At 45.3% G+C, this 25,600-nt stretch overlaps 1 protein-coding gene across 1 annotated transcript in view; it reads left to right on the top strand.

The window, feature by feature from the left end:
- POMT2 (protein O-mannosyltransferase 2) overlaps positions 1–25,600 on the top strand; it is a 44,883-nt gene that overhangs the window by 9,660 nt on the left and 9,623 nt on the right. Inside the window, exons 3-14 of the mRNA XM_069489064.1 lie at positions 3,312–3,416; positions 5,502–5,610; positions 8,015–8,123; positions 9,716–9,875; positions 11,200–11,306; positions 11,997–12,079; positions 14,532–14,641; positions 18,859–18,925; positions 21,038–21,107; positions 23,302–23,380; positions 24,800–24,951; positions 25,403–25,494. Of these exons, the coding sequence (XP_069345165.1) occupies positions 3,312–3,416; positions 5,502–5,610; positions 8,015–8,123; positions 9,716–9,875; positions 11,200–11,306; positions 11,997–12,079; positions 14,532–14,641; positions 18,859–18,925; positions 21,038–21,107; positions 23,302–23,380; positions 24,800–24,951; positions 25,403–25,494 (1,243 nt within the window). The remainder of the gene's footprint in view (positions 1–3,311; positions 3,417–5,501; positions 5,611–8,014; positions 8,124–9,715; positions 9,876–11,199; positions 11,307–11,996; positions 12,080–14,531; positions 14,642–18,858; positions 18,926–21,037; positions 21,108–23,301; positions 23,381–24,799; positions 24,952–25,402; positions 25,495–25,600) is intronic.

Below are 25,600 nucleotides of genomic sequence, written 5' to 3'. Positions count from 1 at the left end.
TGCCTCATGATCTTGGCTTGTCTCAGACCACATCTGTTACTACCATAGAATTAAGCAACAGACTATGTTGAATGTTTGCACTGGGCTGGCCTGGGAACAAGATGTCTGATAGAAGAGATTTTTCATGGGAGATCCAGCCCAGTCTTTTAGCTGGGGACTGACTGGCCTTTTTTTTAGTTTCCTGGTGCTCAGCACACTGTGGACATGTGGAAGAGATGGGCTGATACGTTTAATTTGCTTAAGCCTTCCCTTCCTCACATCTGAAGGGAGAAAAGGGAGGCTTCTTTCTAAGGTACCCCCAGGGAGTGTGGTCCATCTGTACCCCTAATTTATCTGCTGATGGTTCTGTGTTCTATCTGGCTCAAAGAGAGTGATGAGCAAGTTGGAAACCTGTGAGAGAGCAAAGTGGCTTCTGTAGGTTCTGAGGCCAAGCCAAAGAATCAAAAAGCCCCTCAAAGTGGCAAGCAGGAGGTTTTCTCCTACACTACTGAGGCCGATACCTGCCACCTCATACTGGCCCCCAGCCCTGCCCCAGCTCTGTGCACCTGGGTCTCCAGTCAAATAGGAACTTTAAAAAAAATAAAAATGCTTGCACATAGTCAAAATTTTGATCAGTACTGAAGGAAGTCAAAGATCAAAAAGCCTCCTCCACCACACTTCTATTCTTCAGAGGTAACTATAGTCAGCTTTGTTAACAGTTTCTTATATATCCTCTCAGGAATTTTTGTACAAATATAAGTGTGTGTATTTTTATACATGTACATATGAACAAATTATATATACACACATAATCCTTTTTATGGGATCAGACTACAATTGTTCAGCAACTTGTATTTTAAGCATGATATATCTTTTTTTTTTTAATTCTTATTTCAGCATATTGTGGGGGTACAAAAGTTTAGGTTACATATATTGCCCTTGCCTCCTCATCCCCCCGAGTCAGAGCTTCAGATGTGTCCATCCCCTAGACAGTGCGCATCGCACTCATTATCTATGTATACACCTATCTCCTCCCCCCTACATCTGCCTGACACCCAATTAATGTTATTCCTAAATGTGCTCTTAGGTGATGATCAGTGAAACCAATTTGATGGTGAGTAAATGTGGTGCTTATTTTTCCATTCTTGGGATACCTCACCTAGTAGAATGGGTTCCAACTCTATCCAGGAGAACATAAGAGATTCTATATCCCCATTATTTCTTATAGCTGAGTAATACTCCATGTTATACATATACCACATTTTATTAATCCACTCACGTATTGATGGGCACTTGGGTTGTTTCCACATCTTTGCAATTGTGCATTGTGCTGCTATAAACATGATATATCTTAACTTCTTTCCACATCAGCACATAAAGATGTACTTCATTCTTTTCAATGGCTGTATATCATTCCATTGTACATACAGATGTGCATGAAATATTTAATCCGTCTTCAACTGGTGGCATGTACGCTATTTCCAATCCTCAGCCATTATAAAAGAGACTGCAGCTAACATCCTTGTACATGCATTTTTGCATAGTTGAATGTCTGAAGGATTCCCAGCAACCAAACTAAAGAGTCAAAGAATGTGCACATTTAAAATTATGTTAGATATTGCTAAGTTTTCCTGCAAAAATACTGTAATAATAGGTACTCACACAAGCAGTGTACGAAGCTGCTTCTCCACATCATTGCCAGCACAGGTATGATTATACTTTAAAAACTCTCAATTGGAGAGTAAAAAATGGTGTATTACTCTTTTCATTTGCATGTCTTTATAAGTCGAACATTTTTTCATGTTTATTAATTAATTGCATTTTGTTTTCTATGAATTTTCTGTTTTTCTAGTTCATCTTTGTCTATTGATTTGAATGAATTATTTAGTTAGGAAATTAGCTCAGGGCTACTTTACTCTTAAGATAACTGAGAGGGAATTGAATTTTGAGTGCCTGTTAAGTGCTTGGCTTAGTGTTAGATGTTTTTCTTACAGCATCACCTCTAATCCTCACAACCCCTTGCAAGGAAGATTTTATTACCTATAGCTCAGAGATATTAAGTACTGTCCATGATCAGAGAGCTGTGTGAGACACCAAGATCCGAACCATCTGTGTGTTTCTTCACTCTAGACCAGCCAGGCAGGCTTGTCCTCTGAGCTCCCAGGTGGGAAGAGGGAATCCACTTGATTGTCACTTGTCAGTTTTAGTTCATCTAAGTATTTGGGTGACCCTGTCTTTTCAGTACTTTATATTACTTTATATTAAATTAACCTCTGGACCCTGGGATTCTCTCCTACCACCCACCCCCGTTTCTAAAGCAAGCCTTTATCATCATTTATTGCTGAACTTTGACTTTTATACCTTGACTTGGAACTATAGCGAGTGGCTCTGTTTAGAACTACTTAGAGAAAAAAGTGAGTTGGTTAGTGGTCCAAATCCAAGCCCCCACCAGCAGAGTTGCTGGGAGGGGCTTTGCCCACATACCCGTGTGTTCTGTCCCTCCACACAGCCTGACAAAGCCCTGGGGTCAGGATGGAGCAGCTGGGGCTGTCACAGATCGTTGGCATTTGCTGACAAGTTTTATACTTTGTTCTTCCAGTTGCTTGTCTGGAAAAGAGGATTTTACGATGTGGATGGCCAGAGAAATAGAGAGATGAAGAGGCTGATCTTCTCAAACGTTTTGAAGGATTCACGACTCAGTTTAGAGTTGATCTGTTCTGGTTTGGGAGGTGCCAAGGTTGCCTGCCTTTGGAATGTTGGAAACAGGAGGAACCAGTCTCTGGCCTTTTGGCATTTTTTCTCTTCCCCTCTGGGAAAAACGCATCTGCCTTTACATTCCTGTCTCTCACTTTCTTCCCTTCTCTCTATTCTTGGGGTATAGCTATTTGGTCACTTTTCTCCCTCCTCACTGTGACTTGGAACCTCATTTTCCTTTCAAAAGGCCAGTCTCTCTGGAATTAGCCTCTGCCCGTGATCTCAATAGCTGTCATGTTTCATAACAAATGAAAGAAGGCTGAATGAGAGAGCCCCTCACTGACTCTGCCCTTCAAATTATGGGGCATTTTCTTCTTCCCAAGTGTTTAGTCTGCACTGTTCCCAAGAACATGGCCATAACACAAGAGAGGATTTGTCTGGAGCAATGAGATCAGTAAACAAAAGCCTCTTTGTTCTGTAGCAGCTGCAGCAGAAAATGTCACATTGGCAGCTTTTTCTGTTGGCAGTTGTCAAGGGAAGCCAAAGTCTGTGGGTACAGCTGGAAGGAAGTTCAGGGGACCGAGGAATCTTTTCCCAAAGGCCTCTCATCTTTCTGTTTGTTCTCCTTCTCTCCTCAGATGCTGATAGGTCTTGCTGGCTACCTGAGTGGATATGATGGTACCTTTTTGTTCCAGAAGCCTGGGGACAAATATGAGCATCACAGCTACGTGGGAATGAGAGGAGTAAGGCTTCTTGACTTGATACAGATTTGACTGAACCCTGGGGCCACACTCAATCAGAAATGTTACAGATGGAAGCCCTAGAGTGGTGGCAGGTGTAGATAAAGGGACTTTGGGGTGGTGGGGAGAGAGGAGGAGGATCGGACCATCGCCTGTGGTGTAGAGATTCAGAACCGAGGTGGGGAAAAGGGAAAGGGAATCTATGAATAATAGAGAGATGACATAGATCAGAGCAAGCACACACTGTCACCTGTTCCCCTGCCCATGTGCAGCATCAGACCTCAGGTTGGAAAGCCGCCTGGGACCCAGGCAGTTGGAGTCTCCTGCAGGCCTGACGTTGCCTTGGTGCACTGGTGCACTACACACTCTTCCTCCCCGCAGTCACAGCCCCTGGAGTCTCGCCTATCCCTCAGAGCCCTTTCTTAAGATTTTGGGTGGGCATGGTGGCTCACACCTATAATCCTAACACTTTGGGAGGCCAAGGCAGGAGGATCATGAGACCCGCCTGGGAAAAATAGAGAGACACCACTGTCTACACACACACACACACACACACACACACACACAAATTAGCTGGGTGTGGTGGCGCATGCCTATAGTCCTAGCTACTTGGGAGGCTGAGGCAGGAGGATTGCTTGAGCCCAGTAGTTCAAGGTTGCAGTGAGCTACTATCACACCACTGCATTGCAGCCTTGGTGACAGAGCCAGACCGTGTTTCAAAAAAAGAAAAGAAAGAAATTTTGGTATCCCCAAATTTTGGTATCCCCTCATACCCTCACCAGGTTCCTACTTCTTTCCCCAGGAAGCTTTCAGACACACAAGGAGTTTCCCAGCCTTATTTAAAGGGAGGCCGTGGTCTGCCCCAGGCCCTCTGTGCCTTGTTTCCCAGCAGCAGCTTAGATGGGACATGGCAGAGCCTAAACACCCAGCTCTCTGGGAACCCTGTGCCTGTGGCTGAATGAAACCTGCAGAAACTGCCCTTCAACTTGGGCCACTCGGTGAAGTTTGCATTGCAAACTCATTTTGCAGTGAGTTTCCTTTGCGGAAGGAAAGTGAGATCCCTTTGCCTTGAGGATCTCACAGCATTTTTAAATAAATGGCTATGTGCTTATTTGGGCTAATCATTGGATGATTTGCATGACCATATCATGCCATATTGAACAAGGAGTGTCCCCCACCCTCAAGTTCATATTCTTAAATGTCTTCCTAATGACCTTTGAATACCACACATATAATTGGATATAGGGCTGACTTACTGTGGACTTGCTATGGAAACTAAGGAGGCCAAACATAACAGCCTTTATCACTAGAGCACATTGTTTTCTGTTGGCAAAAGGTGAGGACCCAAATGTGAAAATTTTCCATTCTTCTGGGCTTGTCTATTTACTTTGATGGACAAGGTAGGGGGGTGGAAGAAGGCTAGTGATTTAAAAAATACAAAAAACAAAACAACCCTCCAGGTACTGAGGTGTTAAGCAATCTTTATTCCAAAATCAAAATACATACATCCTGTAGATTAAACAGTGGTTTTTGGTGTGTGATTGAAGAAAAGATGCAGGGGAGAAATAACAGAAATAATGTTAGAAATAACAATTCTCTGAAATGTTAAGATACCTTCAGAGAGGTCTCTCTCGACTTGTACCTATACTTTTGTAATAGAAGCTAATGTTTATCAGTTACTTTCTGTGTGTTAGTAACACTTTAGTGTATTTAATCTTCAGAGTAAACCTATGAGGTAGGAACTCTTATTTTTCACATTACACAGAAGAGGAGGCTGAGACGCAGAGACGTGACGTTCTCAGGGTCACAGCTAGCAGTGATGGGGCAGGCCTGCCGCACCTTTCTGGCTGGACTTTGCTGATTTCATGTCGGTGCACGAGTTGTTGCTCAGCGGGAATATATTATATATTGCTTGATTGGACTCTTCACTGTTACATCACCCTTTTCTTATTTATAGATACTCTAAGTGATTTTGGGTCACCAAAGTCATGCCTTCGTCAGGATCCTCCATCTTAAACACTAGTTTGTTCCAAGTCAAGTAGGTCCCTGATGTTTAGCTTAGCTTGTTATTCTCTGTTCCTTCCGTAGTTCTGTGCGTTCCTCGGTTCCTGGCTGATCCCCTTTGCCTACCTCACTGTACTGGATCTGTCCAAGTCCCTCCCGGCAGCACTACTCACCGCCGCCCTCCTCACCTTTGGTAAGTTGTCTTGTACCTACCACGGTTTTTGGGAAATGGGATGCCATGCTGTCAATGTGGCTGGCAACCGGTATGTTCACAGATCCCATCTATGGGCCCAGGTCTTAACTAACTTTAGGATTGGGTAAAATGGATTACAAGTCTCATTTTATTCACCAGTAGTACTTACATATATAAATACTTATATGTAGCAAGCCTTTATATTTTGGAGGGGAGAGTTGGCATGGATAATCCTAAGGAATAGATCATTTCTAAATTATTCACATTTGAGTTTGGAAGGCATAATAAGAAAAATTTGTGTGTGCGTGTGTTTGAAGAAAGCTTATAATTCTAATTTTACTTGGCTTAGGTTAATTTTAAGATTTTGTATTCCCTAAACTAATTTCAACTTAATATAAAGACACATGCCCCAGAAGTAGTTTGGTGGCAGGGGATAGCAAATTGGGAACTTGACTATTTTCTGTGGATAAATGAGAGTTGATCATAGATGTTGATCCCGTAGCTAGCCTTGTTCTTTTTTTTTTTTTTTTTTTTTGAGACAGAGTCTCACTCTGTTGCCCAGGCTAGAGTGAGTGCCGTGGCGTCAGCCTAGCTCACAGCAACCTCAAACTCCGGAGCTCAAGCGATCCTCCTGTCTCAGCCTCCCGAGTAGCTGGGACTACAGGCATGCGCCACCATGCCCGGCTAATTTTTTCTATATATATTTTTAGCTGTCCATATAATTTCTTTCTATTTTTAGTAGAGATGGGGTCTCGCTCTTGCTCAGGCTGGTCTCGAACTCCTGAGCTCAAACGATCCGCCCACCTCGGCCTCCCAGAGTGCTAGGATTACAGGCGTGAGCCACCGCGCCCGGCCTAGCCTTGTTCTTGTGGGAGTGAATTTTTGACCTCATGGAGCTTAACATTTAAAGAAGTCAGACCAGTTGAGGTGGGTGTTTTGGGGTTTGCTTTGACAGACATGTTGCTTTGTTTTGACAAATATATTACAAGATTATAGGCTCTCTCTGTGGAAGACTGGTGGCTTTTTCCTTGTATCTTTAATTTCCCTCTTCAGTTATTCATTCATCAGTCATTTATTTATTTTTCATTCAACAATTATTTCTCAAGCACCTGCCCTGTGCCAGGCCAGTTTTCTTGGCCTCAGAGGAGACACTGATGAGACACCCTGCTGTCATTGGAGATTCCCCTCCAGTGGGACAGACAGTAAATAAGCAAGTAGCTTACTAAGTCTGTGATGTGACATCTGAAGCAGTAAGTGCAGGGTAGAAAGTAAGGCAGGGGAAGGGATAGAGTGATGGAGATCAGTACTGTGTTGGTAGGGTGGTCGCAGGAGAGCTTCCTGTGAAGGTAGCTCTGAGTGGAGACCTGAGTGAAACAAAGGGTTGAGCCATGCAGAGATCTGAGGGATGAGTGTTCAGGCCGAGGGAACAGCGTGTGCCGTAGTCCTGCTGCAAGCCTAGTCAAGGAACAGCAAAAGGGCTAGTGTAGTGAGGGTGGAGTGAGTGAGGCACAGGGTGTTGGGAGATGAGATTGGATAGGTAGGGAGACCATGTAGGCTTTGGCAGCCGTCATGAGAATTTGTTAGTCTGAGTGAAATGGGAAGACATTAGAAGATTTAAGCAGGAGCATGATGTAATGAGATTTAAGTAAAAAAAAAAAAAAGTAGCCAGGTGCAGTGGCTCATGCCTGTAATCCTAGTACTTTGGGAGGCTGAGGCAGGAGGATGGCTTGAGGCCCGGAGTTCGAGATCAGCCTGAGCAGCATAGTGAGACCCGGTCTCTACAAAAATTTAAAAAAATTAGCCAGTCATGGTGGCACGTGCCTGTAGTCCCACTACCTGGAAGGCTGAGGCTGTACGATCCCCGGAGCCCAGGAGTTTGAGGTTGCTGTGAGCTATGATTGTGCCACTGCACGCACTCCAGCCTGGGTGACAGAATGAGACACTGTCTCAAAAAAAAAAAAAAAAAAAAAAAAGCTTAAAAAAGTCACTCTAGCACCTATATGTAGAAAACAAACCCCAAGAGAGATGTCATATAAAATGGTAAGAATCTATCATAGGTACAGATAGATTGTGGCTACATAAGCAGGGTGGCAGAACTTCCTTTTTGATGGTGGAAATGAGGAAGAGACCTCATCTCAAGGATGCTCTGAGTGAATGACATGATCCCTTCTTGGACTGAGGGCCTAGAGGCAGTGTGAGATGCTGCTTCTCGTCACTGGGCTTTGATGTATGCCAAAGCTGTGGTGACTCAGGGATGACTCCGTGGCCCATCTAGTCCTGACTGCACAAGTGCTTACATGCAATTAAGCAGCAAGGGAGACTATTTTTTACTGCTGGGGTGTTTGGTTTTCAGGGGGTCCCGCTCTTGATTCCACTTTTTCACCAACGAGCTCATGTTTTTCAGACACAGGATGCCTCACTCTGTCCCAGTACATCCTCCTTGACCCCATCCTGATGTTCTTCATCATGGCTGCCATGCTGAGCATGGTCAAGTACAACTCCTGCGCCGACAGGTCAGAAACACCATCTTTGAGCGGGGAGGGTCAGAAGCTGTGGCAGCTCCAGAATTTCTATAATGGCCAGGGCCAGGGTGGGTGCCTAGAGGACTTGTCATGAAGCTGAGTTTAAGGCAAGCATACTTTTTGTTTGTTTTTTAACTTAGATTGTCAATTTTAGATCATAAAAATAGATTTTAAAAAGTTTTCTATAGATGCTTTTATATTAGTTATACGTAAGACTGAAAAAATGTCAATTGTCTTTGTCAAGAGCATTATTATTATGTTTACAGTGGGGTACAATCGGGTAGGGGCTTATGGATGTTATGGAGGGGTCCTAATGCTTTCTCCCACCTACCTCTTGTAAGCTGCCCCTCAGCACCGAGGCTGGTTAGGAGATTCCAGGACAGGTTTACCCTTCACCTTCTCTGTACTAGAGGGAAGGGCATCAGGGTAGATGCTGCCTGGGAACTATTTATTTCCCTGCCCTCAGTGATTGCATCCAGTCCTGAGCCAGTGCTGGATGTCAAGTTTGGCTTGAATGGTCCATACCAGTCAAGAGGATCTTTCCAGGCCCTGGTCAGTTCTAAAACTGATCTGGGGGGTCTGGTCTACCTCCAGAATAGTCTTTTCTTTCTGCCTCTGAGACAGTAGAATAAGTCATTCTATTAAGCAAACCAAAAGAGTTGGCCCCTCCTAGGCTTTTCCAGAAGTCAATTTGGTTTTACCCATGATCAAGCTCATGAAGCTACATCATGCTAATCAAGCCTGATCAGTGGCTTGCAGCCCACTGTGGCTCTGGGTTATCTTCTGCTTCTACCACATCCACTTCCACCTATGTATTCTTGAATACATACCGTGTGCCAGGTGCTGTGCTAGGAGCTGGAGGTACAGAAGTACGTAGGTCTTGGCTGTTAAGGAATCACTGGCAGAGGAGTCAGCCAGATAATCTGCAAACTGCAGTGCAGTGTGCTCGGTGCTGTCAGTGTAGCAAAATGGTCAGGAGCCCAACCTGGGACCCGACTGTGTGGGCTAGAGCTGTGCGCCACTGCCTGAGAGCTACCACCTCACCTCTCTGTACCTCGATTTCCTCATGTGTAGGAAGAAGATAATTATAGGATCTACCTCACGGGGTTCTAGTGACGGTTAGAAGAGTTAATATGTGTACAGTACTTGAAATGGTACCTGGTACATAGTAAGCACTCAGTAAATGCTGCCTTTGACAGGTCTGGAGGTGACACAAAAGAGAAGCCTGACTGAATCCAGCAGGAGTCTCTGGATTTTCCCTTTACTCCTACTTGACTGGTCACTAGTGAAGAATGAGCCTCAGTTTACCTCAGGCCCTATACTTAGTCAGGAACACTATGGACCCTCTCCCTAGAAAAATATCCTGCTCACTCTTACACTGTGGTCTGCCGGCCATTTGAGGGGTTTCATAGACCACATCCTCCTTGGAGTCATGCTGTGGTCCCCTGAGGCTAGGAACCCCCAGATAGAGGGATAGCGTAGCCCCTCTGAGTCAGGGAACCTCTGCCCTGTCCCGCTGCTGCTCTTGCTTCCGCGTTTGGTTCCAGCTGCCAAACTGAACTTGGTGTCTTGTTGGTTTTCAGGCCCTTCTCTGCTCCCTGGTGGTTCTGGCTCAGCCTGACTGGCATCAGTCTTGCTGGTGCTTTAGGGGTCAAGTTTGTTGGCCTCTTTATCATCCTGCAAGTGGGGTTGAACACCATTTCAGACCTCTGGCACCTGCTTGGAGACCTCAGTCTTTCATTGGTAAGAACCCAAGTGCTTGTTGCTTAGCAGGAGCCAGTGGCCTTACTCTGCCCCTGCGCTGGGTGGTGGAGCAGTGGCTGTGTTCTGGGCCCTGGGTGGGCAGGACCCAGCTGCCCTCTGCAGGCAGCAGGACATCAGGGAGTGGGCCCGGCTGAGAGCCTGGAGAGGTGTAAAGGGAGGGGATGGACTAACACGCTTGGAATTCTCTTTTGGCATTTGTTTCTGTAATGTCTTTTAAATGTTCTACAAACTGCACAGCCAGGGGATTCTGTTGAGCTGGGCACATGCCAGCTGTGTGGCAGACACCGACTGCATGGGACCTTAGGTAAAATGGACGGGATGACCTTCTGAATTCACAATTTTTTTTTCCTGGCCAGGGTCTCCATATTTGGAAGCCAGTAAGGGCCTTTAGGGTTTATTATAATATTATTATTTTTTAAGGGCTGATTCTGTGCCAGGTACTATGTGAAATGCTTTACTTTCATTATTTCATTTACCGCTTATAACAATCCTACGAGGTGGGTAGTTATTACCCTGATTTTACAAATGGGGAAATCAAGACCTAAGAAGGTCAATAACTTTCCCAAGGTCATGCAGGTAGTAGGAGGTAGCTCTAGGGTTCATTCTTAGGTTAGGCTGACTCCAGGCCTCAATTGCGTTGTCATGATGCTTCTCAATCACCTCTGAGCCAAACTTCCAACAAGTTTATTTATTCAGAAAATATACAGAGACTACTCACTAAGCATGAGATGTTGGGAATATACAGACGATTAAAACATGCTTCCTGCCCCCTGGAGTCAAGGGAGAGACGGAAATAAGTAAATAGGCAGTTACAGTCCAGCCAGCAGGTGCCGTGAGAGCATAGAGGAGGGCACTCGCCCAGTCTTTGGTGATCCAGAAAGACCTCCGGGAGGAAGCCAGGGCCTGGAGTTAAGCTAAGGAGCATTAGCCAGGCGACGGGTCGGGCTGGCACAGCACAGGAAGCGTTGGGAGAGGGCACGTGCGAGGAGGTCAGTGACTGGAACGTGGAGGGAACTGGTGAGCGGTGATGCTGCCCACGCGGGTAGCGCCTTGTCTGTGGCACAGTGACAGTCTGGGGTCCTGGGTGCAGGGCCTGGAGAGGCAGCAGGGGACTGGCCCATGTTTATCCCCATGCAGTGCTCGGGTAGTGGGTGTTACGGAAAGGCTTAGGGTTTCCACATCTTCTTCTCTCCTGTTGGCCATGTTTTATGATTATGACTTACACATCTATAATGCACAGATAGGGCATAAGGACTAATGAAGCCCCACATGCCCACCACCCCACGCTGGCCTCTGTTTGCAGGTGACAGTGGGAAAACACCTGACCGCTCGCATCCTGTGCCTCATAGTGCTGCCCCTGGCTCTCTACACCGCCACTTTTGCCGTTCACTTCATGGTGCTGAGTAAAAGGTACAGCTAGAGCCTTTCCCGCATCTCACTTCTGGTCTTCCCCTTGCCCCTGAGCCCATGGATGGGCCTTGTGATTTCCTGGGTCTGCAGTTAGGAGGATGGGGGGGGGGGGGCCTGGGGCTTTTTCCTGCTTCTTTCCCCCTGTGTTCTATCCTTTGGGGATCCCAAGGGCTCAGAAAAGCCAGCACCCTGACCTGAAGGAGGAGGAGCTCCTCCTAATAGCTCTCATCCCTAAACAAAGTTCCTTACACTTAGCAAGGACGGGCAATAGTAGGGTGTGCAGTAGGAGTGAGGATGCTAATAATTATAACACCAGGAGCCACAGCTCCTATGTTAAATAGCTACAGAGTGTCAGGAACTGTGTTCAGCATTTAGTAGACATTATCTCATTCAATCACAATTATTCATGAGTTCCTTTTTTTTTTTTTTTTTTAAATCTCCATTTTGTAAATAAGGAACTAAGGCTAAACAAGGTTAGTATCTTGCCCAAGGTCTCCCAGCTAGTAAGTGGCTGAGTTGAGATTTAGACCCCAGTTTCTCTGACTCCATCACCCACATCTGTCCCATGATGCCACCCTGCCACTCTGATTCGACTTCTTTCATACTAACAGTGAGCTCTTCCCAGGGCTCCTGGGAAACCACACTTACACTCCATTAACTTGGCTCTCTTCTGCTACCCCTTTCCCACAGCGGTCCTGGCGATGGTTTCTTCAGTTCTGCCTTCCAGTCTCGGCTTTCAGGGAACAACCTTCACAATGCCTCCATCCCTGAACGTGAGTGTCTCTTAGCCCTTACAAAGGTAGAAGGGTGGAGGGGTTTCCTGGGAGTTGAATTGGAAAACACAAGAGTGATGGATTATTTTAGCCTGCCGATGGGAAAGTGGGAGAAAGACCCAGTTAGATCTAGTAAGAATACTCAAAAAAGTACATCAGGACAGTGCAGAGGAAGCCACCCTCAGCAGCAAGCTCTTTGACCCTAAGGGATAACTTCTCCTTTGTGGCCATCAAAGCCAGCTCTGTGGGAAGGCGAGTCAGAGAGAATCTGGTTACAGAACAAGGCCTTTCAGAGCTGGTCATTAGTTTCCACCACAGAGTTCTGAGACTCATCCATTTGCTTATTCACAGATAGTAATTGAGCAAGTGTTCACCCTCCAGAGATAGAGTCTGGTGTAGAGGATCTTCACGCAATATGACCGAATGTGTGAAGTACATAGAGAGGGAACACAGAGCTCTGGGGATTGAAGGGCGTGAGAAATTGCAGCTGCTGGGCAGTTGGAGGGGATCAGAGGACATGGAGTGGGTTGCGTTAGAGTTGGGCCCTGGAAGGATGGGTGGGTTTCAACAGGTAGGGGAGGAGAGGGCCTGTCAGGCAGAAAGGATGACGAGATCAAAGCTGAAGACAGGGCACAACTCAAGGCACAGGTTATATGCAGGAAAGTACTAGAAGTAAGTTTGAAAAGATAGGTTGGGCCCAGATTGTGAGGGTTTGAGGTATTTGACTTCCTTAAACAGGCAGTGGAGACCTGGCCGAGGTCTCTGAGCAGGTGGGAGCCACAAAGGCTGCGCTGCAGGGAGATGACACTGGTAGGAGAGTGCAGGATGGCCAGGGAGGCGGAAGGTGGGGGAAATCCTCCAGGAAGCTATTGCAGGGACTTGAGCTGGGCGGTGGTGGCAGCCACAGGGTTAGGCAGAGGGGCATAAACAGGGGAGTCGGACGTGGAAAGAGAGGAAGAAAGATGTCACCGAGGACCTGAGTGCAGGTGATTGTTTGCTGGAGGCCAGGACTACATCTTACTCAATTTAGTCTTCCCAGTGCCTTGCACGGTGCCTAGAGCACAGTGGGCCCTCCAAGACTGTGGACAGAATGAGAAACAGGGAAGCAGGAGGAAAAGTTGGTTTGGAAAGACACATACTGAGCTCTGTGTTAGAGAGGTTGACTTTGAGCTGCTTGGGGAAATCCGTCCCATGGGGCCAGCAGGCTCGGGGCTGACGCTGTCAAAGAAGGAATCAGTCAGGTGAAAGAGTAATTGATGCTGTGGCAGTGGCCATGACTCATAAGGAAGCTGGAGAAAGAGGAGAAGAATGGGGCCAAGGTCAGGTTGTTGGGGAATGCAAGAGGAGGGGGAATTAGGAAGGAGCCTGTGGAGGAGCAGTCCACGAGCAAGTATGGAGTCGCGAAGGGGGAACGGAGCGTTTCAAGAAGCAAAGGTGGTCAGCAGTGTGCAGGGCTGCAGGTGTTGGCCTGGCTGGGAACTTGGGAGAATGGAGCTGTGGAGTTTAGCAAATTCCTATTTGTTACTTAAAAGGCCTAGCACAGCTGCCATCTCTTCCATCAAGTCTTCCTTTTTTTATTCCCTCGGAGAGAATTCATCCACCCCGTTCTGTGCTCCTGCCGTGTCACACATTGTCACTTCTTTGTGGAGCACATGCCCATTGTCCTATATTTGTCAGCATGTGAAGCTGTCTTCTTCGTAGACAGGGCCACAGGCCGGCCTCCTCCACCTTTGGATCCACTGTCCAAGTCGATACATTCTGTCCACTGACTGAATGAATAAAGAAAAACAGGAGTAGGCCATCACTGGTGGGGTGAGGGACCTGTTTGAGTGCAGTGGTGAATGGTGGGGCAGCCTGGTCACAGAGGACTGAGAAGGGGTCCAGCAGTAGGGAAAAGAGGCTTCTCGATAACCCAGGGCCTGCAGAAGGAGGGGATGCTCTCGGGAAGCAGTTCACTCAGTGTGGCTTTTTTCAAAATTCAGAGTAAAAAAAAAAAAAAAAAACCCAAAACACCATTGAACAGTTTATTTTATATGATACTAAATTCAAAAGATACAAAAGGATATAGAGTGAAAAACCAGTCTATTACAATGTTCCATCTTAGAGAACATTCCAGATGAAGACATAAAATGCTTCTTTCTTCTTTACTCCATTGAATACATGTACAGACCTTGACTGAAGGACAAGTTGTTTTTAATCTTTTGCTGTTACAAATGGTGCTTTGATGATGACCATGTTAACATCCAGCTTCACCCAAAGTCTTCGGGAGGTAGGGGAGGTGAGGGCGCCAGTGAGACCCTGCGGTGAACTTGCTCTTGAGTTGGCTCCACTGGAGTGAGAAGGCAGCCGTGCTTCCTGCTTTAGACAGTCCTGGGTCCAGAGGCCCTTCCGAGGCAGGGGCAGCCTCTCGCACTGTGCCAGCCCACCCCTCTGCTGTCTCCTTTCCTCCCAGACCTGGCCTACGGCTCTGTGATCACCGTGAAGAACCTCCGCATGGCCATCGGCTACCTGCACTCCCACAGGCACCTCTACCCCGAGGGCATCGGCGCACGCCAGCAGCAGGTCAGTGAGCTGTTTGCCGTGACAGTTGCCATTCGCCTGCTTTCTTCCTGTCCTTTGCTCACATGTTCTGCCCGCTTCAAGCATTATTCCTACTGCTGCACCCTTCTCTTTCCTCTGGCTAACATCGGCTTCTTTAGGCTTCAGCTTGGGCGTTGTTCTCTGACCACCATGCCCCACCTCTCCCTGGTACTGGATTAGGTGCTCCTCTGATGAGAGGCTTTCTTGCACCCCCTGCATGCCTATGTGGTAACCGCTTTCCTGTTGAACTGTGAGCACGCACTCCCTCCTGTCTCTTTGCTACTTGATTGCTAGCTCCTGAAAGGCTCAGTGCCTGGCACGTCACCCGGCACAGACCGGGTGATGAGTGGAAGATGAGTAAAGTGTGGTGGTTATGAACACAGACCCAGGAACCAGACTAGGTTATCTGGGTGTGAATCCTGTTTTCATATAGAGTGTGATTTTGGACAAGTCAATCTTGTTGTGTTTCAGCATCTTCATCTTTAAATTGGGGGAAATAAATATTACCTCTCTCCATTATAGGTTTGTTGTAAGGATTAAGTGAGATAATATGTGTAAAGTGCACATGCCAGGGTTAGCCCCGAGTGTCATCTGAATGAGGGAATGACGCTGTTTTCATGTAAGGAGTGTTAGGTGTGGCTGTAGTGGGTGGTGCCTGAGAGGGAGAAGACAATGCTGTTGGAGAGGCTGGTGGGGGCAGACTGGGGCGAGGCCTGTGTTACGGTAGATTTGACCTTGTTCCGTAGACCTTGGGGAGGCAATGAAAATTACTAAGTGATGATGAGAGGTGATTAGACCTCTAGTTTAGAAAGATAATTTCAGCAGGAATGTGATAGATTGCAAAGAACCAGTTAGAAGGCAATAATTATGACAAAGGATGGTGAACGGAGGCAAAGACCTTGGGGATAGAGGTGGGAACTGATTCAGGAAACACTTCATGGGTGTAATGTCAGAGCCTGGTAACTGAAGGACATCAGGGAAGAGCTACACCCAGGTCCGTAGTTTGGAGGACAAGGTATGTGTGTGGTTATGCTGTTTCACCATAATCAGAAACAGAGAAGGAAGAATAGCTTTGGAGATGGCGGGGAGAGTTTTCCTTTTGTATTTTAGGTGTGGGGCCTGTCTCAGGAGAGAGGTCTGAGTGTGCGGCACGTGAGTGTTAGCACACAGGTGGATGGGTGGCCTTGCCCAGAGGGAGGAGGGCCAGTGAAGGAGGCCTGGGGAGCACCAGCGTTTAAAGCTGTGCTGAAGCCGGAGTGGAGCCAGTAGAAGAGGCTGGGAAGGGAGGAGTGAATGGGGAGGTTGGAGGGGAAGTGGAGAGGGAGAACAAGGGAGAAAGCGTCTCTGGAAGGAGGAGATGGTCAGCAGGGGGTGCTGCAGAGACCTGGAGACGGCGAGGCCTGGGAGAGGCCTTTGAGTGGCAAAGCAGGCCTGTAACTCTGATGAGGACAGTTTCTGTGGATCAGGAATTCGGAAGTCTCAGATGCAGCCACTTTAGGAGTAAATGGAAGTGAGGAAGTGGAGGCTGCAGGGGAGGCTGCTGTTCTGAGAAGCTTGGAAGGGAAGTTTTTCTTCTTACAAAATGACCAGTATCTTTGTTTTGCAAAGTGTGCTTCTCAAAATGCTTTATTATTTATTATTTCCTTTTTAGTTACTAGAAAGTTGACTCAGGGTATTGGGTTGTGGTATCAGTTTCTCATCCTTGATTTTCCACTTATCTCTTGCTCTGTGGTTCTCAGCCCTGGCTACACTTTAGAATGAACTGGAGAGGTTTTAAACAATTCTGATGCCCAGGCTTCACTGCATAGATTCTGATTTAACTGACCAAGGGTAGGACCCATGCAGTGTGCATTTTTCTAAGCTCTCCAAATGATGGTAAGATGTAGCCAGGGCAGAAACAGCTAGCCATTCTGTGGTGATAAATTGCGGCAGGTGTGGTGTAGCAGATAATGCAGTCACAGCTGTGGTGACCAGGAACATCTACACTGTGCAAAGGGAGGGAAAGGCCAAATTCTGGAAGACCCTACTAAGCCAGTGTTACACACTTGGAGTCCGTGTGTGGGGGTCTGAAGCCGTGATGGTGGTATAGAGAGAGTGCATTGGGCGAAGGGACAAAAATATCTGGCTTTGTCGTTGAGTGAATCACTTAGCCTTTCTCATCCGTTTTCTCATCTGCAAATTGAGAAGATTGGACTAAATAATTTCTAGTGGCCTTCCCTGCCCTGCAGTTTAATGTCTTGTTAACATGTCTAGATCTGTTTTAAAATGTGCCTAAAGCATAACATTTATAAAATAAAATCAGAAAATATGGAAAAGTGTAAAAAAGAAAATGAAAATACACATAATCCCAGAAGATCAGTGTTTATCCAAATATTTTGATGTACAACATTCTGCTATGGGATACCTGTGTTCCCAGGAAAGCTCATGTTATAAATATCTCCATTGTAAAAGCAAATGTTGCAGTGGGAAAAAGGGGCCATGACTATACTCATGATAAAAAAAGCATTTTTCTTATAGGAATTTTAATAATAATGGCTTTTGTAAAAGCAAACAAAAAACACTCCCCTACCACACATACATACAGAGTTCATGCATGAGTACCACAAAACTTTAATATTCTGAGCCAGTGCCAGTTGGATGGACTATATCTAGCATGTTTTTCGGAGTGTGGACTTAATTTTAATTCTGGTGGGTACTTACACAAGCCTAGAAGGCATAGCGTACTACACACCTAGGCTATATGGTATAGCCGATTGCTACTAGGCTACAAAGCTGTACAGCATGGTACTATACTGAATACTGTAGGCAATTGGAACACAATGGTAAGTATTTATGTTATCTGAACATATATAAACATGGAATAGGTATAGTAAAAATACACTATTATTAGTATCTTATGGGACCATCCTTGTATGTGTGGTCCGTCATTGACTGAAATGTCTTTATGTGGCGCATGACTGTAAATTAGTCACGTTTTGTCCAACTGGGGTTATAAAAACTCACATTATAAAAGAAATGTCTATATTCCCATTGTGTCCGGGTGTTTCTATACTTATTTACATAGTTGGCATAATTGTGCATATATAGTCTCTATCCTGGCAGCATTGGCGTTAGCTGCCCTGGTTTAAATCCTGTCTTCCCAACTCATAAGCTGTGTGACCTTGAGCAAATTATTTAACTCCAGTTTTTCCTTGTAAGTGATGTGGGGATAACCCTAGACCTACAGCACAGAGCTGTGATGATAATTAGATAAGACTAACCGGTGCTTCGGACAGGGCCTGGTAATCAGTGGTGGCCATTTGCAGCCCCAGCATTTCACGAGCCTTTTCCCACGCTGCCGAAAACTACTCTGAGACAGTTTTTGTGGTATGTCACATGGACGTACTATCATGCTATTTCTCTATTACTAGACATTCATACTATTTCCAGATTTTCGTTGTTAAATTAATTATATGTGGCATTACACATGTGTGCAGGTGAACATACACACACACACACACACACAATTTTTTTAAATCAGTGTGTACAAAATGGCTGTGGGAAACCCTAGGACAGGGTATTTATGGAGCTTTTTAGTTTCATTTGACCACATTATAGAAAATATGATAGTATGAATTTTTTTATTTCAGAATATTACAGGGTACAAATGTTTTAGTTACATATATTGCTTTTGTACCGTTTGAGTCAAAGTTATAAGTATGCCTATCACCCAGATTTGAGGCATGATCTTAACTACTATTTTAAAATGCACTAAATCCTCCTTGTGTGCTAGAGACTATTATACAAGGTAACATGATTCCTCCTTCTAGAAGGTGCGAACTTTAAGGACAAGATGCAGACAGACAAATCAGAAAGGCTCTTGTGGACAAGGCCTCTAAATGCAGAAGGAAGGAAAGACTCTCACTCATCAGGGCTACTTCTGAGCCCTGTTGGGAAACGGGGCCCCTCAGGTGGGGGGCTGGGGATTTTTATCTTGAACTTCAGGCTTCAAGGGATCCTCGTGCCTCAGCCTCCCAAAGAGCTAGGATTACAGGCGTGAGCCGCTGCGCCCGGCCCAAGGGCTAGGGATTCTGAAAGAGCAACGTTGGTTGGCTATTGATTGTCCTTGGCCAGCTGTGCTGATAGTGATGATATTTTCCCTCCCTCCTCTCTCTCTACCTCTTCTCCCTCCCTCTGCCCCCACCCCCACCCCTACCCAGGTCACCACCTATTTGCACAAGGACTACAACAACCTGTGGATTATCAAGAAACATAATACGAACTCAGGTAATGTGGTGAAGAATTGGTGCTTCTTATGGTATTACCCTGGGCCCTCCTTAACATTGCTCATGCCTCCAAAAGAATGATACTGAGATGGGTTTTCCTGAGCATCTTTGACAGCACCTTTATGATCTTAATTATCCTTTCAGCAAGTATTTATTGAGCACCTATTGTGTTCTAAGCACTGTTATAGGCATAGGGGATACGCAGTGAACAGAAGATAAGATTTCACTCTTAGAGCTGTCATTCTGAAGACAGAGATCAGGGCTCAGACTCAATCCAGGAAGAGGTTACCCGCATGTGCCACCAGGGGCTGGGGAGTAGCCCCAACCAAGGGCCCCTGGTGGCTGCTCCCATTTCTAATGTACAGCACACCAAGCTCATCCTTGCACCGAGTCACTTCTGAGGGCCTGACAGCCCTGTGACTGGACTTTGTCTAGGCTGGTGCCTGGGGCATTACTTGATTCCTGCCGATCTGCCCCTAACTGGCTTGGGCAAAGTAGCTCTGAGGCACACGTAGCTGGCTCTTGGGGCTTTGTGACAAGAGCAAGAGCTAGATCCACATCTTCCTTTGGTTGGTCAGACAGCCAGCTACTTGCGGGCTGTGCCTTCTGCTGCAGCTAGGAAGAGAACAGAGGGCATCTTCCTCTTACCCTCTGAGCCCGTCATCATGCTGACAGTCCTGTGCCACAGGTATTCTCGGCAAGTCCTCAGCAAGTGCCACCTGGCTTAGCCTGTCCTGAGTCAGCTGCTCCTGGGCCTTGTGGAAAAGTGGGCAGCTGCTTATCTAAGTTCACCTTCTTTGTTCTACCTCCTTTTATTGCCATTTTTAGGCTAGAAACATGGCATACACAGCCTCTGTCTTTGCATCCTGTGTTTAGTACTATAAATTATGATACCATTGGGCAGTCTGTTTTTACTCCTTTGTAATACTAGTACTGATTGTGTTTTGATCCAACAGGCCAAACATAAGTGTTTTATCACAATGAGGAGTTACAAGGGAAAAACCGCTTTATTTCTAAATCTGTGGGCGTGAACCAAATCTTTGAATATCCCCATTCTATTGTGGCTTCTGAGTTAAGAAGGTTGCATTTCACCTAAGTGACTAAAGATTTTGTGGGAACTTTATAGGCTAAGGTCATTGTGTTTAGGATGGTTATAAATGTCCCTCCCCCCAAATCCATATGAAATAAAACTTCCTTCCTTTATTGACACTTGACTTGTCATCTTGCTAATTAATCTTTTTAAGAGACCTTAAAAGGCAGCATAGGAATGGGCATCTCTGCAGTTGTGCTCTCTAATTCTCTTGAGAGCCAGTGATTTGCACTGGAAAATTTATCTTTCCTGACCTCGGTCTGTTTATAGCATGTTGATGTCTCACTGTTTGGAATAGAAATTTGCAAGGATCAATTTTGTGTTGCTATGATTACTACCAGCTCCTCTTCCATGTCGTTGCCTTTCTGAAGGGTCTTGACTTCCAGATGATATAGAAATAGTCCCTTTCATCGTTTCATCATTTTCTTCAGCTCATGCTTAGCAAGTCTATTGCCAGAGACAAGATAATCACTGGCAGAATTTGTAGGATTTAACATTCGATTTTCAGAAGAGCTGGTCAAATGGTCATTTGCATGGCAATAATTTTTAGAACACTATATTATTACTACTAAAAGGAAAATCTTATTATTTAGCTTCCCAGCTTAAGCCCTGGTGGAGGCTTCAGTGCCTTTCAGAGAGCGGCCCCATTTCCCAGCCTGGCATACAGAGTGTGGCCCCACTTGTTCATACCCTCATCTCCTTCCTACCCCACCACCCGAACAGTATGACATCATTTGCCAGCGATCAAATGAGTTGTGTTCTTTCGTACTCCTAATACCTTCCTCCACTGGTTCACCTGACAAAATTCTCCCCTTCCTTTAAGGGTCTTTTCAAGCATTATCTCTGGGACACCCTTCTCTCATCCTCTGAGGCTATTAGGGGCCCTCCCTCTTTTGTCTCCCAGCACTCTGTTAGTACCCCTAGCACATACCACGCAGTACTGTAGCTGTTTACTGGCAGGCCCTCAGTTAGTACTCGCCTAGTGAAGGATTCCGGATATCAGAGCCTGTTTCTTCTTGGCAGATCCCCTAGACCCTTCCTTCCCAGTCGAGTTTGTAAGACATGGAGACATCATTCGACTAGAACACAAAGAGTAAGTAATTTTCTGTTTGGATAAATGAGTAGTATGGGCACCAAGGGTAGAGGGTTCTTTTAAGAAATAAACAGAAGTCAGATTTGGATGAGGTGCTAGTAAGTGGAACAAGGCTGCTGTGCTAGAATAGGAGAAGCACGTTGTGAAGGTTGATGAAGTAAGCAAGCCAGCCTTTCCCTGCCTGTGTTGACTTTGGGGAGCTTTGAACTTTGACGGTACTTTCAGTTTCCCATCTCCTAGAGGAAAAAAGAAAAAATTTGAGTTGCCCAAAGCTGCTGCTTAAGTGTCTGCCTTTAGAAAGATGTAGGATTCTATTTCTGAGAATATGGCAGGCTAGTGTATTTAGCCAACGTTCTCACTGAAAATGACTAAAAATGCTAGAATAATATAGAGACTTCTTTTTTTTTTTTTGAGACAGTCTCACTCTGTTGCCCAGGCTAGAGTGAGTGCCGTGGCGTCAGCCTAGCTCACAGCAACCTCAAACTCCTGGGCTCAAGCGATCCTACTGCCTCAGCCTCCCGAGTAGCTGGGACTACAGGCATGCGCCACCATGCCTGGCTAATTTTTCGTTTATATATATTTTTTAGTTGGCCAGATAATTTCTTTCTATTTTTAGTAGAGACGGGGTCTCGCTCTTGCTCAGGCTGGTCTCGAACTCCTGCGATCCAGGTCTCGAGCGATCCACCTGCCTCGGCCTCCCAGAGTGCTAGGATTATAGGTGTGAGCCACCGCGCCCGGCCAAGACTTCTTTTTAAAAGCATAAAAAAGCTGACAAGGTATTAAAGAGTCACCATGCCAAAATCTAAGTGAAAAGGGGTACCCAGAGAAATAAGTGAGACACTGAAGCCGCTTTTGCCTTGATCCCACAATCTTGAGTTTTGGTCTTTCATTTTGGCTCTCTTGAGAGAAGAGGTTTTAAAGTCAAAGCTCCAGACTCTCCTAAAGTGATCAATATATTAAGAGATCCTTCCACAAAATTTGGAACCCCAAAAGGCTAGGGTAAAGGTAAATCTGTCCTATCCACCTGTCCCCAGGAAAAGTTACTTTGATACCAAGCAAAATACTGGGGGGTTGGGTGCAGAACTATCCCTAGGTCCGGAGAAGTTGAAACTACCAGTTGATCATCGTCACATGGGTTTGCAGCTCAAATTCATGTCACCCAGGTGGTTTCAAAAATCTTCAAGCCATGAATTTAAATGAACATGATCCTAGAGTGGTAATGTCTCCTAGGTGCCTGGCTAAAAGCAAATTTAAGTCCTCTTTTGGGAAAGACATTGTTATCCATTTCCATAAATAGTTTTTCAGCAACAGTGAATAGTACACAGTCAAAAATAACAGAGCACACAGGGAAATAGGGCACCATGTGCAAGAACAAGCAGAAACGATAGATAGCAAAAGCAGCCCCACAAAAATTTTATACACTGGAATTATCAGGTACAGCTTAAAAAAAATCAAGGAGATATATGTATATATGTGTGCGTGTGTGTGTGTGTTCATAAAAGCAGTTAGCATTGATTTTTCTCTAGTCAGTTGCATTTTGGATAATAAAAATTTTTATTTTATTAACTACATTTCATTTTATCATTAATAAATTAAAATTTATTTATTGTAATTAAATTTCACTTTCACAAATTTCCAAAAATTTTATAATGAACATTTATCACTGATGGATAAAAGTAAGAGTTGTTATAAAAAGCTAAATAAATGAAAGCTAAATTAAATCTTCCTCATCCCCCACAGATCTCCACTTTAGAAAACTGGTGACGGGAGTAGAAAAGTAAATGGGAGTGGGGAGGTTACCTATCTTAGGCATATGAAGATGACAAGCTTTAATTTTCTTCTCCCCAAACCTACCTCTTAAGTCAAGCCAGCTAAGTGCTTCCAAGCTACTAAATGTGTGCAAGTCATCCCCCCACCCCCTCCCCCGCCAGCACCTAAAGTTAGCCCCTTTCTTGGCACGTAGTTCAGTGCTCCTGCCATCTGCCTCTCCTGGTTTGGGCTCAGCTCTCTTCTCCAACTCTCTGGATATTTCTTGTGAGTAAATAGGAAACAAGTTCCTGCTATGTTGGATTTAATAGTTCAGATTCTAACTTTTCTTATCCTAACAGATGACTCTGAATATCCTTGGTAAAAGAAGAAACATTGCACATATCTTTTCTTCAGGATAATGACACTTCTCTCTTCTAACTTCTAGGACTTCCCGGAACTTACACAGTCACTATCATGAGGCCCCTCTGACCCGGAAGCACTATCAGGTCACTGGCTACGGCATAGTAAGTGAGCAGCTGGGGTGTGAGCAGGATGTTGTGGGGCTTGGCTCAGGGCCATGTAGGAGGACACATCCTCCCAGAATTCTGTAATGTTCCTAAGGATTAGAGGCTGCACAGGGACTCTCTTAACATTTGGGAGCTTTTTGGCTAGGCTTTCTGTGGGAAAAGCGCCTATGAAGTCTGTCTCTGTTCCTCTCCTTGCATAATAACCATGCCATTTGCATGTTCTGATACTTAATAAGTGTCAGCTATGAATACTATTTGGATCTCTTTTAAAATCACGCTGGACATAGAAGCCAAGGACCTACAATATAGCCCCAGCTGAATATATAAGTTTATCTTTTGCCAGATCCCAAATTCTCGTTGGCTTTGTTTTTAAGGATCACTTCCCTGTTCTGCAGAAGGATGTTATCCGTATAGCCTTTGTATTAAATTTTACTACTTCAAGGAGATGCAGTTAGTAGAGTAAAAGCTCTATGAGTGCTTATGGCTTGGAGAGTAATTAAAGACAAAAACTACTAGTGGGAAACTATGTTTATGACCATCAGTTACATTCCCTTCAAAGCCCATTGGTGCTTCAGTAAAGATTCCATGTTTCTTAAGGTGGATTCCCCAACTTTCTTTCTATTTGCTCAGCCCATATGGTACTAGAGCCAGTACTCTGAACTGTCTCATGTTCTTTTTTGTGGGCATCTTCTAAGGAGAATTAGAAACAACTGTCTGAATTTCCAAAGTGCAATATCCAGGCCAGACCCTTCTGGCTTAGATGATGAGTATCCAGATGGCCAGCGTAATAGATGCAAATGGCCTGGATCTATTTCTGTTGAATCAGGGTGATGTCTTGAGTTTGGTTTAGAGGCAAAAACATCTATTTTGAACTTAAACTCTAGTCCTGTGAAGTGAAGAACTGGACTTTTACTAATAGTTCCAGGAGTTATACTCCTTTTTTTGGTTGTAATAGTGAGTGCTGGGGCGATGTCAATCACTTGGGATATTTCTATGGCCTTCTCCTCCCTCTTCTCACAACTCGCTGCAGCCTCCAACTCCTAGGCTCAGGTGATCCAGCAATCCTCCCACCTCAGCCACCTGAGTAGCTAGAACTATCGGCATGAGCCACCATATCTCACTAATTTTTAAATTTTTTGTACAGATGGAATCTTGCTCTGTTGCCCAGGCTGGTCTCAAACTCCTGGCCTCAAGCGATCCTCCTGTCTTGGCCTCCCAAAGCTTTAGGATTGGGAGCCACGGTGCCCAGCTCTGTGGCCTCCTTGATCCCTTGCCCCACCTCCATTATTGAAGCTGATTTGGTCTTTGACCTTTGTAACATGGTGGCATCTGAAAGGGTGGCCATTTCCCTTTCTGACACCTTTTCTCTAAAGTCATCTCACTTTCTTTGTCTTGTTTTCTTGATTTATGTGGCAGAATGGAACAGGGGACTCAAATGATTTCTGGCGGATTGAGGTTGTAAACAGAAAATTTGGAAACCGGATCAAAGTGCTAAGAAGTCGAATTCGCTTCATCCATCTGGTCACAGGTTGTGTCCTGGGCTCCTCAGGAAAGGTTCTGCCCAAGTGGTAAGTGCCTGGGGTTCTGATGTCCCAACTGAGGCTCATGCTTTTCCTTTCACTCTACAAGGAATATACCAAAAGTTTTCATTTTCCATGGTCACTGCTCACCTCATGTTTGCTTTTTCTTGGTGGTAGATGGAAGAAAAGGCATCAGTGTATTATGGAGCACAGGGCTCCAGGGTAGCTTTGGTGTTTCATGTGTTTTGATAGTTGAACATTTGTACATCTGGCTTGTGGTAATAATTCTCTGGGTCTATGTCTCTTTCTAAAATGGGAATACTGTATGCTAGGCTACTCTAGGATAGTTGTAGAATGTAAAAGTGAAAAGTTAAAAAAGTAATGTCCACAGGGTTGAAAAGAGGGGGGTTCCATGGAGCCCCTCCTTAAGAGCAGAAGAAACTGCTACTGTGTGTGGATTTCAGGTCTTTTGAGAATCATGTGTGACTACTTTTCACAGGGGCTGGGAGCAGTTGGAAGTTACTTGCACTCCATACTTAAAAGAAACCCTCAACTCCATCTGGAATGTGGAGGACCACATCAATCCCAAATGTGAGTGAGGTCACTTTCCAGGCTGGCTCTGAAGGGAAACATTTATAAGAAACTCTTATCTTAGAGAAATCAACCTTCACAGTCTCTGCTGTCACTGCATCTTGTT

Source organism: Eulemur rufifrons, chromosome 2 (assembly GCF_041146395.1).
Source record: "Eulemur rufifrons isolate Redbay chromosome 2, OSU_ERuf_1, whole genome shotgun sequence".
In the NCBI taxonomy this organism is placed as follows: domain Eukaryota; kingdom Metazoa; phylum Chordata; class Mammalia; order Primates; family Lemuridae; genus Eulemur; species Eulemur rufifrons.
The sequence above is the reverse complement of the archived record's forward strand: the minus strand, read 5'-3'. Positions and strand labels throughout refer to the sequence as shown.